General features: G+C 45.1%; 1 gene segment (V, D, J or C); it reads right to left on the bottom strand.

Moving 5' to 3' along the window:
- Positions 1-8959: 8959 nt before the first annotated feature.
- On the bottom strand, positions 8960-12413 carry LOC129145686 (probable non-functional immunoglobulin lambda variable 1-50). The segment is given in 3 exon segments: positions 8960-9031; positions 11965-12257; positions 12368-12413. Coding segments are annotated over 3 exon segments (411 nt in total).
- Between the last annotated feature and the right edge of the window lie 5076 nt (positions 12414-17489).

Below are 17489 nucleotides of genomic sequence, written 5' to 3'. Positions count from 1 at the left end.
AAACTGGTACGTACAGAAAGATCGTAAATACATTATACAACATCTAAATGATGCAGATGTGTACTTAGTCAGCTGCCACAGGGGAAGGACCAGTGAGCTATGAAGGGCTTTAGAGGAAGCACAAGTAAATGACTCTACAGATAACTTCTAGGGATCACCCCAATGGCATATTCAAAAGTGGATAATTCAGCAATTTTCAAAATATCATTTGATGCATTTCATTTTGTTTACAGATTATACTGGACTTAGTGCTTGGCTGTCATAAAAGGCTTTGGAAAGCCTCACACCAGTGAAAAATGTGACTTATTTATTAAAGTGACGTAGGGAGCTGTGTAATACTAAGATTTTAGTTTTTGTGTATCTGTGTCATTTTTTGGTCAGATTTTTGCCTTAGGTCACATACAATTAGTTTGTATTTTAAATAAAATTGTCCTCCCTGATTTACTCTCTATCTTAGTTTAATAACAAGTAAATGTGAGAGTTTTTTTCCTGCTGTTGCTGTGAATGTGTGGAGAGGTGACTACAGACACCATAACCCGTTTCCTGAACAACTATTTTTCCTTTCTGCTTTCACCCTGAAATATCCCCCAAATCCTAGACTCAGGGGTCGTGAGAAAATACCTGTGATCACACATTCTCCTTTCAGTCACTCAGAGGATCTTCTCTTTCAACTCAGACAGGTCATGGAGGAGCCCTGGGGAGCAGTCCATCTTTCTTCATGGAATATTCTGAGGAGGCCAGTGAGATGAGTAATGATGAGTCAGGGGGAAAATGTAGTCACTGGTTATAATAAATAATGCCATGAAGTATTGAGATTAAGCATGAAAATGGAGCAGCAAGAGTTGCCCTAAAATGTTAAGAAACCTCATTTTCTCCTTGCAGAATATTCCATGTCAACAAACTGAGAGCCACTCTGCTTATGAAGTTACAACACCTGACTTTCCTGCTCCATCCCACCCTCCCCATATTCACACACCGGAGGGCACTGAAGACAAGGTTTTGGAGGGTACAATGCTTTCCCCTTCTTTTCACAGGTGCACAGTCTGTGGGTCTTCATCTGCCCTCACCCAGGTAGCACAGTTAGCATCCCCTAGGAGCACATGGGTTGAATGTGAACCTTGTTAATTTCTGCAAAAATGTCCAACTCTGCTCATATTCCACACAACGGGCTTCTTCCCGTGAGCCCACCATGTCTGTGTGGTTGGGATTCACCTCCAGGCTCCTGGATAATGCAGGGGTCCTGGGCCCGGGTGAGAGGAGAGTTCAGTGGGCATTTGTGGTCAGGATGGGGGTCAGCAATATCCATTCCTATCACCACACTGAGCCCTGCTCTGCACTCAATGTCCTGTGTCCCATCCCATGTGCTCTACTCACCAGAGTGATGAGGTGAGTACCCTGTGTTGATGGTATAGATCTTCACACTGACACAGAGATAAATCCAGAAGCCATGCCCATGACACTTGTATAGTATTTGAAAAATCAAGGATTTCAGTACAGATTGTTTCCAATGAAACTGGGCAGTGAGTGAGGTGGGGGATTAGGACTGAGAACCTAGGCCATAGTGAAGACTTCTAAGTCCCCCTAAACTCACAGATGGTGTTGGTGTCTGCAATGTCTCTTCAACTCTCACAGGTGGCTTTGGGGGTACATTATGCAAATATGAGTGCACGCCACGAGTTAATTCTGGGTCCTCAGTCTAGTGTGTACCTTCATTCTAGGAGTTGTCCTGGGGTATCTGGGTGTCTCTGTTTGTTCTTTGTGTGGAAGCACCTGCTGTCAGCTCTCACATGGGCCATGAGCACAGGCACAGACATCAGTCAGAACCATTTGAGGGAGTCTGGCCAACTCTGAGAAGTCCCACAGCGCCCCTGGTGTGTGCTCTAGAGAATATTAGTGGTGTGGGGAGGTAGGCAGAAGAAATTTGAGCTCTTTTTTTACTTTAAATGAATCATTGTTTCCTATGGTTGAGTCACTGAAGAGAGTTTTCATTTGAAATTTGAAAAATTATGTTTTTTTCAAATTTATTTTTCATTTAGCTTATGTTTAAGAACTCTTATAAGTTCTAAGATTTTCTCCTTTTTCATTTGTTGAGAGTTTTTGTACTTAGTGATAAAATGGATTTTATGCTTGAATAAAAGTATCTAGCACTTATGTAAGTATTTAAATCATCTCATGGCTAGTGTCTGTATATTACCTCTTATTCAAATTTTTATTTTCCTGACTCTTAAATCCTTAGAGGATTTCAATTCCTGGCTGTAGTCTGATTTCAACCACAATTTCAGTGATGGCTTCATTTTTAAATCTGTTTCTGAGGGTCTTGGATTATTGAAGGGTCATTTGGGGTATGAATGTATCATGGGATGTTACCCTCACAACATGTTAAACATTGCCCTGATAGCAATAGAGGCAGAGACACCACACCACCTTTCTTGTTCACACAAGTCTCCTGGATGCTGGTTAAAGCCGATCCTCACTCACAGCACAGGCTTTTGCTCAGTGGGTTGAGAAGGGGAATTTCATTTCCAGAAGCTCCCAGTGATGCTCCCATTTAACCCTGAGAGGAAATGCTCCTTTCTCTGCATGCTCAATTCATGGATGAGGTTGTAGCTATTAGTGCTCTATGAATAAGAAGTCTTCCTGGGGTGCAGGAGTCTCTGAGCTGGGGAGCTGGGGGACCTCCTGGTCATCACCTGCAGAGAGTGAGGGAGGAGGCACAGGCACAGACCCCAGGACTCACACTGGAGATGGACACAGCCTGGGGGGCCAGGAGGAGGCACCTGAGGATGAATCAGCACATACAAGGTCACAGAGCCTCTCTCCCCCCAGGGGATTTAACCTCAGCTTTTCTCTTTTCTCCCTCTGAGGCTGAGCCCTTCTGGGCATCTGAGGATGTTTAAGCTACACTTCCCCATGGGTTCGCATCACTATGTAAATGTCATTACCCTTGTAGAGTACACAGTGATACTCTGCCTCATCCTAGGCCTGAGCCCCAGTGATGGTGAGGGCGGCTTTGTTTCCAGAGATGGAGCCTGAGAAGCGATTTGGGACTCCAGAGGTGTGGTTATTTGTGCTGTAGATCAGCATGTGTGGAGCGCAGCCTGGGGTCTGCTGGAACCAGCCAGGATAGTTACCAGTAGAGACTGACCCAAAGCTAAGACCACAGGTGAGTGTGACCATCCCTCCTAGGGACACTGACAGTGATGGCTCCTGGGTCACAGTCTGACAATCAGCCCCTGAAATGACAGGAGAGAGGCAGGTGTTGTTAAAGGACCAGTGTCATCCTGCTTTTATGTGCTCTGCCCTCCCCCACACCTAGGAGAGTGTCCCTTCCCCTGACCTGAGCTGTAAGCGAGGAGCCCAAGCAGAAGCACCTACTAGGCCATGGTGGGGACACTCCCAAGATGCGGCTCCTGGGCTCCTGGGCTCCTGGGCAGGAGTGTGGTGTCCTCGGCCTTTTCATGCCTCCTGGACCCATTATGGGGGAAAGATGCTGTCTCCTGGGGAGATTGAAAGAAACAGATGTTGGGACCTCAGACACACTGACTGGGACACTGAGTGATGGGCTGACATAGTTCACCAAAAGTCTCTGGGTACCTCAGTCCTAAATCTCATCTCTGGAAAGTCACAAGATCAGAGAGAACATCAAGGGATAAGAGGCACTTCCAGGTTGAGTGAAAGTCCTGTATCCTGCAGATTTTTTCTTTGCTCCCCTGTAGCCCAGGATTCTGGCGCTTTAAAGATCCAGAGGTCATGTCCTGTCTTCCTGCTTTGGGCAGTGCTTGCACCCACCACCAGAGGGCGCCTCGGGACCCTGTAAGCTGCAGGCGCACCTGGCGCCAGATAAGACTGCTCATTCTGGCCTTGCTGTGTCCTGCGTCAGAAGTCACCCCCTCTTAGTAGCATCCATCTCTGACAGCTGTGCAGAGGGTGGCAAGATGGAGCCTATTCCCTTCAATACAATTATTGAGAAACACTGGTTTATAATGTTAAGTGACAGGTGTACATCATTATAACTCAACCTGCGTGGTCACCACGTCATGACCATTACCAAAGGGTTAGTTCCCATCCAACTCTGTCCATCTGTCCCTTTCCTTTTCCACCCACAACCTCAGCCCCTTCCCTTCTGGGACCACCAGACTGCCCTGTATCAGAGAGTTTTGTTTTGCTTTGTTTATGTTCAACATATGATTGAAATCATGCAGTATTTGTCTTACTTTCTCTGATTTATTTTCCTTACCATAATAAGCTAAAGTCCAACCATGTGTTCTCAGCTTGCAAAACTTCATCTTTATTGTAGCAGTCATGTTTCATTGTATATTTCTCTCATATACATAATGTATATTGCGTCTTCTTTATGCACACATCTGCTGATGGAAAAATTAGGTTGTTTGACCACTTGGCTAGTATATATCATGCTGCAATGAATGAATATCTTTTATAGCTAAGTCCTTTAAAAATATATATAAATACCCAATGGTGGAGTAGCTGTATTCTATAGTATTTCTAGTCCATATAAATATCTTTTTTTGTGAAACCTCCATGTGTTTTTTGTTGTTTTTTTTTTTAGATTTATTTATTTATACAAGCACTGGGTAAGTCAGAAGCGCAGGAGGGTGAGAGAATTCACCAGAGCCAGAGCTGGGAGCGGAACAGGCAGAAGGACTGAAGAACACTGCTGAGGGGAGCAGTGGGTGGCAGGAGAGGTCTGCGCTCCATGTGGGACCCTCGCCCGGCGGCTGGGGATTGAACCGGTGCTGCAGAGGCTGCGGGCAGCTTTGCAACCCAGCGCTCAGCCACTGAAAAACTCCATGTGGTTTTCCCTAATTAGCAGCTGTTCCAATTTACATTTCTAGTAATAGTGGATGATAGTTTCCTTTATACTATATCCCCATCATGTCTCTTTCTAGATATTATAATAGTTGCAATACTTATAGGTGTATGATGATACCTCATTGTGATTTTGATTTCATTTCCCTAATTATAAGGAAAGGTGAACATTTTTTCAAGTGCCAGAAACCACTGGCCTGCAGCCTGGACCCAGCATCATCCCCCTGAGCAGACTGGGCTGGCGTGTGACATGGAGATGTTCCAGTTCACTGTAAAAATAAACACGAGGAGGAGGAGAAGTAGGAGGAAGACTGACAAGATATGAAAGGCTGATGGGGACATACTGCTGTGCTGGTCTAATGACAGGGTCCATGTGCACATGAGGAGGTCAGGATCAGGGGGTAATTCATGCCCTCGTGGCCTTTTGCATGTGGCATGTTAGATGTTATCTGTGAAGAGCTGGAGCGGGGAAGTGGAGGACCATAGCATAAAGTTGCTCAAAGGGAGTGTCAGGAAACTGAAGACAGCATAGTTGCTGAAGAAGATGAAGCTGACAGAAATATAAACCATCTTCCAGCCTATATTTTTCCTAATACAATGAGAACAGGTTCAAAGAGGGAATTTGATGAAATTTTTACAAAGAAAATGAGCGAGTCCTGAGCTGTCCTTCCCTGGCAACTGAGCAATGAACCCCTCTCTCTGAACTCCTTTCTGATGAAATAGGAGAGGCAAACTGAGCTTGCAGCGCTGGCTCTGCCTTCCCTCAGAGAAAGGACCTGTTCTTGGACAGCCTGGACACAGCTGCTTTCACAGAAGAGCTAGAGTTTAGAGACCAGTTTCTGCACTCAAGTTGCCAAATTGTAGGAGATGCTTGTTCAATCATGAGTTACCTTGATTGTATAGGGCTTGTCAGTTTTAGGAACAGGGGATAATGATCTCTCCACCTGTGAGTTAGAGTGGAGAGTCTCATTTCTTGAATTCAACTTTTGCAATGCACACTGAAAGGGAATTGACTGAAGGGAAAAGTATTCGTTTTCTAGGGGACTTATTAAATCAAAGAGTGAGACTGTGTGTGCAATACCAAGTATAGAAGCTTTATGGGTGTGGGTGATTCAGGCAGCTGTCACCAACCTTATCCATGCAGATCCTTGGACAATGTGGAGACACTTGTGTTACAAAAGATGTATTTAGGAAGAAAGATGTTCCCCCTGTGACACTCCCCTGACACTTGAGTGACAGCTTCCTCTGTAGATGTGGACTCTGTGCCCAGCGTAACTACATATGTTGAGGTGCGGGGGGTGAGAGCAGTAGCTTATGCCTATTGCTGAGAAAGTTAACAGTGACTGGATCTTGTCCATCAGTCGTCCATTCGTTGTCGTTATAAACCTGCCAGAGAACTGGGGCTCAGCCTCTGCCTCTGAAAAATAAAATGAAAGTACAAAGGAAATGCATTAGTTTTAAAGCACTTTTTGGTGTGTGCTATTATTGCTCCTCTGTTTCCTTCACATCAATGATTAACCCAGTTATTCAATAATGTTTGCCACTGATTTTAATGGACACTTTAAAAGATTGCGGATATCTGGTGTGCAAAGGGCGGTGGGGGGAGCATCCCGTTCCTTAGGTGGCAGAGGAGGCTCCTCAGCAGGTAACACCACACTGGTAACTACCAGAGTGAGAAAGGCTGTACCTGATTAGTACCTTGAGTTTGTGAAGTGAATTTAGAAAGCAGTGACTGAATAGTGAACCGAGAAATAGGGGCAAAGGACATTTACTGAAATCACTGATTTGCCAGGTGCTTCAACTACTGTGGGGTGAGCCTGGAAGTCAGTGGACGACAGTGTCCGCTACAGGGGATCCCTACTTGGAGGACCTAACCAGGCTCACGGTGTCTTTTGGGATGACCAGGGTTGAAATTTTTATTTCTCCAGGAGAAATTCCTTGTGGGAAGGACTCACAGTGCAAGGTAAAATGACAGTTCCTCTAGTGCCACCGCCCACCCACTGTCACTGATGAGGCCAGTTGGGTAGTGTAGGACAGGCCCTTCCCTCACACAGCAGGGGTCCCGCCCTTGGCTTTTTGGTTCCTTTCCTGGGCTTCTCCCACTTTGTGGGATCAGATAGCCTGTATAGAAAAAGGATGGATGACCCCAGGTAGAGGTAACGTTTTGGAAACCAGCTCTCAGGCATTTCTGAAACCACGAGGAAATCCGCCCCTTCAACAGTTGCCGGGGAGGTCGGAGGATGTTGCTTGGGCTGTTTCTCCTCTTGCCTGTTGTTCCCACTTTCTCGATTTTCCTGTGGACAGTCAGGAAAACATTCAATGTTTGATATTTAAATAAAATCTTTTGTGTATATAATGCAAAATTATTCGACCTTTAATCCGGATTTAGTTGTAAACGAGCTAACAGTTTGCTAATATCACATTTAGAGAGGGTATGGATGTCCATAGAGATTTACAAAGACTGCTTGAACGAATTGCTGTCCCTCCTCACTTCAGGATTGGCATTTTGTTCCTGGAAATGCTTACTGCTTCCTTCTGATTAATTCACAGAAGTCACAAGTTCACTATATTTCGTGGGAATCAGGAAAACCCACAAGTTGTCCATGACCTTGATCTTGTTTGCTCTTCGGAGCATTAAATGTCTGAAGCATCGTGGTGGGTAGGTGTTGATCACTAAATATTTTTGAATTAAAACAAATAAGTCTATGAATAAAAATAGTAAATATAAACAATTATCTCCTTTCCTTAGCCCATGGTTAATACATGTATGTTTCTTTTTCACTTGGACCGTGAAATCCATTCAAATTCTCAACCAGAAACAGGTCACCCTGACACATCCACCCACATGGCGTCTGAGCAGTGCCTGTTCCTGTGTGTGCCTACAGCGGAGATTTTCATTCTTTCTTTTCTCTCCATCTCCTCTCTAACTCACATAGACCTGCCCCCCTCTTCTCTGTGCTCCCCACCCACACTCCAGATTGAAAACAGCAGACCCCAGTCTGTCCTTCTTGCTCATGTTATTAACAGTGCAGCTGATAGTGAGTGGATGCCAAGTGGGTGTGTCATCCTCACAGTCAGTGACGCTGCACCCTTGTTAGGGTGACTTAACACAACAATCTTCACCTTCCTCCACCACGGAGGTGCCACCCAGCTCCAAAAAGAGCAGTATCATTTTTATTTAGGATTAAGCAGAAGATAAAAAAAAAAATCAAAGAAGCAAGGAGGCAATTGGGCAATGCCTAAGTGTGGGGAACTGGCAACCCCTTGGCCCCAGCCAAGCCTGGGAAATCAGGGAGAGAGTCAACGAAGTCTCAGCATTTTGCTACTCTCAGCATAACATCTACTGCTGTTTTCAGCACATGCTGTTTTCAGCATGTGTAGCTCCTCATACCAGGACTTTTGCCCTGAGAAGTTCTTTATCTCAAACTTTTGCGGGCCTCCTCTGGTGGCATAGGCAGTTGAGCACAGTGCTGTGAAGCTGACCGCAGCTTCTGCAGTGCCTGTTCTATCCTGGCCAGCCGGCGAGGGTCCCACATTACGTGGCAGACCTCTCCTGTTGAGCCCGCTGCGCCCCACAGCAGTGTATTTCGTCAGTCTACCTGTTCTGTTCCCCGCTCTGTCTCTAGTGAATCCTCTTACCCTCCCGCACATTCTGGCCTGTACCCTGGTTCTTGTATAAATATATCCTTAAAAAAAAATTTTTTTTTTTTTGCTTTTCACATTCTGGGTGAAAGGCACAGAATAGTCAAGGCATAGAACAATCCAAGCTCCCTCAAGGTGAAGGGAGTGTCACACTCTGGTACACGGGTCCCTTGAAACAGGTGACAGTGCACAATGCATTAGATCAGACAGGCAATGGGAGGGGCTGTTTGAGGAGCTCAGGGCCTCTGTGCTGCTGCCACTGATTGGCCCACCGGGAACCTTCTCAGGAGATTTTCTCCTGTTTCCCTTTCCTTATTGGTCTGTCTGTCTGCCTGTCTGTCTATCTGCCTACCCATCTCTCATCTTTGATTTATTTATCATGTGTGTGTGCTTCTGTAGGGATTTTCAGTGGAGCAGCTTTGGGGGCCTGTGTGCTGTAGCATTTCATACCAGCAATGATCCCGCTGTTGCTTTAAACTTGGTAACATCCTCACTTTGTCCTTACTTTTTCTCTGTCGCATAAATACTTTCTATGGTCATTTTTTTCCCCATGGCTTGTGTTCTGCCACAGATCATGAAAACGTAAAGATGTTAATCCTACAAATTTTGTGGCTTTGTCTAACATAGTACATTTGGAGTAAGTATATATTCATGCGTACAGATACAGAGACATGTGTATATAAAATGCATATGTGTATGAATATATATATATGCACATATGTAATTATTTTACCCACCCATCATCCAGCACAATAATACAGTGAGGACATTTTGTGTGTGTTTTTTTTTTAAACATTTATTTATTTTTATTATTTATACAAGCACTGGGTACAGTCAGAAGCACAGGAGGGTGAGAGAATTCACCAGAGCCAGAGCAGGGAGCAGAGCAGGCAGAAGGACCCAAGTACACTGCTGAGGGGAGCAGTGGGTGGCAGGAGAGGTCTGCGCACCATGTGGGACCCTCCTCCAGTGGCCGGGGAGCAGCCGGGGATCGAACCGGCGCTGCAGAGGCTGCAGGCAGCTTAGCAACTCAGCGCTCAACCGCTGTGCCACGGGGGAGGCCCTGTTGTTGTTGTTTTTATTAAGTTCTCAGTGCATTGTCAGTCTTTTGCCTACAGTGAGAGAGAAAATCATCAGTGAATTCTTCATTATGGAGAGGTCAGTTAGTACCTAGACTTGGGAAAGTGAGTATAGGAACGTAGGAAAGATACAGATATGATGAGAGATGAATTTCAATAATGTGATAAATCTTAAGAAAAAGAAACAAAACTTTTGAAATTGGATTTCTAATATTTTATGCTTTCCAAACAAACTCATGTGTAAAAGACAAATATTTATGGTGCAGAACATGAGGATTTAATACACATACACATGGTAGAAAAAATTACCACAATCCAGTTAATTAACATGCTTACTTTTATATATGTGAGTATATATATATATATATATATATATATATATAATTTTTTCTCCTTTGGTAAGTACACAGCAGATATTATCGTAGCAAGTTTAATGTGCTCAATAAAGTACTATGACGGTAGGCAGCAAGCTTGATATTAGATCCCAGGAATCCTTCATCCTATAATGAAAATGTGTATCCTTGGCTGCTGCCCAGGAACAGACTGAAAAGGCTTTGTCCTGGGAGCATCAGGGGAGTGGAAGTGGCTGGCTGTGGTGGGATGGATTTCAAATAAAAAGGACCAAAACTCATGCCATTTGCTGCAACATGGATGGAGCTGGAAGGGATAATGCTCAGTGAAATCAGTCAGAAGGAAAATGAAACAATTCGCATATCTTCACTTATAGGACTAATACAGGGAAATCGAACAAGGGATCAGAAAAAAAAGACAAAGCTTGCAGGTAAACTAGAAATGGGACATAACTCGGGGAAAGAGGGAGAGAGAGGGGTCAAAAAAGCGGAGGAAGAGCACAAGAGGCTATGGGGATGTTCAGGGGTGACTCGGTGCTGGGAATTTTATGGGGATTATACCTGAGGGGAGAAATCAAACATTGTACAAAAGTGAACAAATATGTAAACATATATACATATACACACACACATACATATATATATAAATAAAAACAGGCCAGTGCAGACTCCCCCCTCCTTAGCCTTTTGGCTACCTTGCACTGTCACTCTTGCCAGAACAGGGGTCCAGGTTGCTTCCTGCCCTCAGCTTGTTTCCACAGAGACTCTGATTGGTGACAAGAATTGATATTTGAAACCAAGTATTTGCTGTAAATGACATGAGGGTGTAAACACACCATTAATAGAGATGAGCAGGTGGAACAGACTGTGGGGTGAGCTCACTCTGGAAGTGGGCACAGATGAGCTTTTTAGTCACTTTTCTTTTCCTTTCAATCTAATCTATCACCACATGTCTCATTAGGTAACTGTATAGTTCATTCTTTTTTAGCTCTGAAAATATCCCCTGGTACACAAACACTACCTGGTGAAGGCCATCAAAGTTGATTCCATTTTTCATAGTTAGATGCACAGCTCTAGTGAGCATCATGCCCAGATTTTTGTTTGTTTTCAGTTGTTGATGATGATGAAAAAGTTGTTATAAAGTCATCTGGAGGTTTTTCTGTGGACAAAATACTTAGATTCATTTTATGATTGTATAACCTTAAACTGATACATTTTCATGAAAAATCATAGAATAAGAAAAACTACTCAGCACTGATTCAAGTTAGATAAATAGGATGGCAGCTGCAGCAGGGCTGACTTTTCCTATCAGCAGAGCATGGAGGGTGTGAGATCCAGTGATGCATTCAAGGGCACAGAAAATGAATTCGTAATATTTTGGAATGGGAAAAAAGGAATATAAAGCAGTCTGAATGTAACCAGCCCTAACTGAGGAGATCAAGACACTATGTTTCTATGGATACCCCTCACCTAGAGATGTGCTGCTGGGAGTGACTCTGAGGACAGAGGGAGGGAGGGGCCTGCTCCCAGGGGTGCCCTGGAGGAGTCTGGGCCAGGACAGCAGCAGAGAAGAAGCAGAGCCCCAGGCTGAGCCTCAGCAGCAGCTGCCAGGGGTGCCTGCTCTTGGCAGAAGAGAAAGGGGGTTTGTGTCTCACTTCCCCACAGGCCTGGAGCACTGTGGGACCACTCAGACTATCATCCCAACATTTTTTTTTTTTTTAAAGTACATTTTCTTTTATTGACATAGAACATTTGATTAAATTTTAAATATTGAGTCTTTAAGAAAAAGTTTCTCCTGGTAAATAATTATGCATAACCATTGCCCCAAACTGTACACAGCTGTTTTCCCCAAAATATTTATACACATAGTGGTCCACTTAAGACCAGCCCCATTACAATCTAATGAATTCAATGTGCTCTTAATTTATAAATGGGCTATCCTCGGTAAAAAAAATGCATAGGTGTGTATGTTATACATACAAAGTAAGAAATATAAAAAGGAGAGATGAAAAGAAAAAAAAGAGCAAGTGTTTCTCCCTGTAAGATGCAGACAGAAATTCACCGACATCCCAACTTGAGCAGTAATAATCAGCCTCGTCCTCAGGCTCGAGCCCAGTGATGGTCAGGGTGGCTGAGCTGCCAGACCTGGAGCCGGAAAATCGATCAGGGACCCCTGAGGGTCGATTGCTGCTACCATATATCAGGAGTTTGGGGGCTGTTCCTGAGAGCTGTTGGTACCAGTGCACAATATAACCATCCCCGATGTTGGAGCTGCTTCCCATGCAGGAGATGGTGACCCTCTGGCCCAGGTTGCCAGATACTGATTATGACTGAGTCAGCACAGACTGGGCCCAGGATCCTGGAAGGAGAGACACGGAGATGATTTTTCTGGGGTCTCAAGGGAAAGACAGGAGGCAGGACCCCATGTATCTTCCCAAGCCTCCCTCCATGCTCCCTATAGCCAATTACCTGTGCAGTTAGAGAGGAGCATGAGGAGCAGAGGGGACCAGGCCATGGTGCTCACAGCCCTGCTGAGCCTATAGTTGCCCAGGTCAGGTCCAGGCCCCCTTTTCTTCTCCATCCTCTGCCACAGGAAGGGCTGTGCATGCAAATGGGTTCTCACCAGGGGCTGCCCAGCCCCTCCCTCAGCATTGTGGCTGGAGCTCAGCTCACACACAGCACTGAAGAGGAGTAGGCTATGCTTCCCACTCTGGGACAGGCCTGTGAGGAAGCACCTGCTGACCTCACCTTGAAGTTCCTGCTCAGAGAATGTGACAGGCAGAGAGGTTACAGCTGGTGAGCCCTCATCTGGGGAGCCTAGAGCCCAGCTCCCAGGCCTAGGCACCTCTGTAAAAATATCCTCATGATCAGCTGTTGAGGGCCCACAGACAGTCCCACAGTGCTCCCTGCTGGTCACAGGGCATATTCACCAGGAGTAACAGCCCCAGGAGCCCAGCTGCTGTCTGCACATCACCAGTCCCTGAGTCTAGGCACACACCCAGAGTTTGACTCCTAGACCCTTAGTGCTGACAGGGTCACTGAGGCATCTCTACTCTCATGGAGTCCTGGTGTAGGAAGACACAGCATGTATGTATATAACTGCTTAAATCTGGTTTGCCCAGAGCAGATACTGCAAAATCCTATTTCCCCATCAGTCTGCAATTTAGAACCTGGAGCATTTTCATTATCCCACACTCATGTGTATGAAAGTAATGGATTCAAACTACGCTCCGTAAGTTAATTTGCAATGAAATTAAGTATTTTTGAGTCATTAAATTGTCTGACTATTTCACAAAGTGAAGGAAAAACAACAAATTTATTTTTGATGATGCACAATTTTTTTATTTATTTTTATACAAGAGCCGGGGTATAGGACAGATGCACGGGAGGGTGAGAGGATTCACCAGAGACAGAGTGGGGAGCAGAACAGGCAGACCACAGAAATACACTGCTGAGGGGAGCAGTGGGCGTGACAGGAGAGGTCTGATGATGCACAATTTTTTAAAGACTGTTGTTGGTGTCTTGTCTAAAAACGTTTACTAAAATGTTTACAAATATTTTTACCTATTTTTTTCAAAAATGTTATGTTTTACCTAATTCTTTGATATACTTAATTGAACATCTCATTAGGTGTGAGATGTAGTTGATATCCATTGACCCGGATGCATGTCTGTCACCTTTATTCAGAAGACTGTCCTTCCCAGGAGGCTGTTGCAACTTTGTTAACAACTGTACCCAATTTTGTGGGTCTTTTTCTGCATTCTCTGATGTGTCACACTGACCTATTTGTTTATCCCTTTATCCAAACCAGTCTGTCGTGTTCAGATAGAAATCATTCAAAGTATATGATTGGGCGAGAACTGGCATCTTTACTACACCGAGTCTTCTCTCCACGAGCAGGACAGGTCTCCACTGATGTCCATCACTTGGTATCTTTTACCTCCATGTAGTGCAACCATCCCAAACGGGGTAGGTTCATCACCGTTTCAAGCATCCATGTTGGCGTTCTAGACATTTTCATATTCTCCGCAGAATATCTCCGCAGAATGCCCCCGCACTCCACCACACTCCACCGCACTCCTCTGTGTTTGGCACCACACCACATCACACTGTCCTCTGCCCCTTGGCCGAGTGGGCATGCGTGGTGGGAGGGCAGGAATGCCTGATGCCTTTCCCTTTTACTTACCCCACACTCCACCATCCAGCTTCCACCACACGTCAGCTGTACATACTCTGATAAATATGCTCATAAATATTTTCGTTAGACAGATTTCAACTATTATTGTAATTCAGTTTTTGTTGTGTGGGTGAAAGATTCACAGAGACAGGGTGGAGGATAGAAAAGGCAGCTGTATTGAATACCCTGTATGGAGTAGGGGGCATTAGGAGACAGCTCCCCTGTAAGAAGAGGGGTGAGTGAAACACCCCTTATACTCTGAAATTGTGGGGTTTCTTTTAGGGCACCTGCCTTCACTGGCTTTTATCTATAGTGAATCCAGACTTTGCTTTGCTTTAGAATTTGCATCAGCCTTTAATGGCCACAGGTGTGCTTCCTGGCCCTGTTTCAGTAACCACCATTTGCTACCCTCCTGTGCTGGAGGTTACCTGATTCCCATGGTAACCCTCAGCTTCCCTTTTCTGTTTTAATCTCTCATCCTTGTCAGCTGGCAAGGAGCAGGATCTCTCAAGACTACAAACCCCAAGAGTTCTCTTATTCTTTGCTAGTATACACACACCTAACTGATCTCCCTAATGCTCATGTATCATATAACCTTGAAATCACTTCTGACTATTGGAATTCACATATGTATTTGAAGCTTCCTTTTTTTTCCGAATTTTTTTCTTCTTTTAAATTTTTTTTTTAAAGATTTATTTATTTTTGGAAGAACTGTGGTACAGGTCAGAGGTGCGGGAGGGTGAGAGAATTCACCAGAGAGAGTGGGGAGCAGGACTGGCAGACGGACCAAAGACACTGCTGAGGGGAGAAGCGGGTGAGACAGGAGAGGTCTGCCACACCATGTGGGTTTCTCCCTGGCCGGCTGGGAATCGAACCCACGCTGCAGAGGCTGCGGACAGCTTCACAGTGCAGCGCTCAAACTGCTGCGCCACCAGGGAGGCCCTGCAGCTTCCTTTGTATAGTCTATGTGTTGCATCATCTCATCTGGAATGATAGCATAATTATTTCTCATTCTGTTGAGTCTGTGTCCTTCATAATTTCTCTGTCCTTGAATGTTCACAAAAATGCACCCCAGTTCTAGCCTGTTTATTTGGTTGCTCACATTGTTTCAGTTTCACCCTTTAGGTGGGTTCAGGTGCTCGGTGACACCCCCTGTCCTGTATCATGTGTGTTTGAGCTGACACTATATGTGCTGGTGTGTGTTTTGCTCTGAGATAAATGTTTGAAAAGCTACTTTCTGTCAAAGCAAGATGTCCCATGCTCATATTAAATGATTCTGTAAACTGGGATTGAAAATTTCTTCACACAAACCTGCCCCTTGTTTATTAGAGAAAGGTATTGAAATCAATTGTCTGGCAAAAGTCACACTCCTTGCTATTGGGGTGTCATTATTGTAAGCCCTTCTCCTCTCACAGAATAGGCAACACATACACAGAGATGAGTGAGCTAACCCGGGGGAACATGTGCCAGTGTTTGTCTCCCTGAAGCCAGCACGAGCTCCCATGACGTCTCCCAACCTCGTCCATTACCACGTGGTCACTCGGCCTCCTCCCCTTGGTTACACACGTGCATTTCCTCTCCAAAGTGAGAAAACTGCTTCCAACATCGCTCCTCCCATCACATTCTGGGTTGTTTATCCAGGACCCAGCAGGTCTCCCCACCACCAATCACTGAACAGGGCCTGTGGTGAAGTAGACCAGGACTTGAGCACAATGGCTGCAGACTCCTACTCTCCCATATTGTATTTCTGAAACACAGTCATGCACATTTCAGAACAAAGTGGCTCACTAGATTGATTCTAACCCTATTAGTTTATGTCCCTCAGGGGAGCCACTGCTTGTGTAACTCTCCTATCTTATCGAACAGACCTGGAGAGGCTGTGTTTGGGGCCAACAAATTAGCCAAATCTTATTACCCCTCCCTGTAAATCCCTGCCCTTTCCTTAAGCAAAAGTTGTCAAACCCATTCAGGATCCCATCTGTGAGCGCCTGCCCCTCTAACTAAACACGTGTTTCCATCAGCAGCCTTAAGACCCAGGGGCTAGTCCTTGAATGTGCCCCCTTCACCCTCAAGCATGCACTTTCCCCACAATAAAGCTTCATTCCCTGCTCGCCCACACTGACTCCCGCAGGAATTCCTTCCTGTGTAGAAATCAAGAACCTCGGGGTCCATGAGCACCCTGGGCCTCATCAGGGGGATCCCATTCATGACAGAGCCCAGGGCTCAGGGGCAGTGTCTTTGGCCTTCACCCCTATGGCCTCTCCTCATTCTCAGAGTGACTTATGGGAGCAGCTTCTCCCCCAACTCCCAGAGGAAGGCGGGTTTCTGCTTCTGTAGAACAGGTGGATGGGTCCCCCCATCTGCCTCCTGTCATGGGGTCACCACCCCTCAGTGATGTTTCTACACAGCCTGGAGCTTCTGTGTGGTGCTGCGAGATTTTAGTGAATTTGACATTGTCTTAGTGTCTCTTATGCATCATTACAGAACCATAGAATAACTCCATGGCTCTAAGACTAATATTCAGCATTCACATATGTAATTTTCCTTCTGTTTCTTTTATATTCCTGAAACTACAGATAATTTTACACTCTCCAATTATTTGCATCTTCTAAGATAAGATACATCATGCAGTTTGGGAATTTTCTCTCATATATTTTTTAAGATTTATTTATTTATTTATACAAGCACTGGGTACAGTCAGAAGTGCAGGAGGGTGAGAGAATTCACCAGAGCCAGAGCGGGGAGCAGAGCAGGCAGAAGGACCGAAGTACACTGCCGAGGGGAGCAGCAGGCGGCAGGAGAGGTCTGTGCACCATGTGGGACCCTCACCTGGTGACCGGGGAGCAGCCAGGGATCGAACCAGTGCTACAGAGGCTGTGGGCAGCTTCGCAACCCAGCGCTCAACCGCTGCACCACCGGGGAGGCCCTTCTCTCATATTCTTCTCTGTAATAATATAAAGACACACACACATCTATTGTATCATTTGTGACTACATTGTTCATATATATTAACTTTGAACAATATCCCATGTTATAAAAATGCTACATTTTTAAGGATAATAATATCTGTGTGCAGATATTTGTTTGTGTTCAGCTTTGTGATTGTGAAAACTTGGTTATAAAATCACTTGCAGGTTTTTATGTGGACAAGGGTTTTTGGACTTATTTTCATAATTGTATAATTTTACTTTGAGATTCCTTTCATTAAAAATAAAAATGGAGGGCCTCCCTGGTGACGCAAGGGTTTAAGCACAGCACTGTGAAGCTATCCCAGTCTTTGCAACAGGAGTTGGCCTCCTACCACCCACAGAGCTACCCACATGGCACAGCAGACCTCTCCTGTCTCTCCTGCTGCTCCCCTTAGTAGTGTATTACAGTGGATCTACCTGTTGTGCTTCCCACTCTGTCTCTGGT

The sequence above is a fragment of the Talpa occidentalis genome, unplaced genomic scaffold (assembly GCF_014898055.3).
Source record: "Talpa occidentalis isolate TD23 unplaced genomic scaffold, MPIMG_talOcc4v2.1 talOcc4.14, whole genome shotgun sequence".
Lineage (NCBI taxonomy): Eukaryota > Metazoa > Chordata > Mammalia > Eulipotyphla > Talpidae > Talpa > Talpa occidentalis.
Note: the sequence above shows the minus strand (reverse complement) of the source record. Positions and strands in the feature narration are given on the sequence as shown.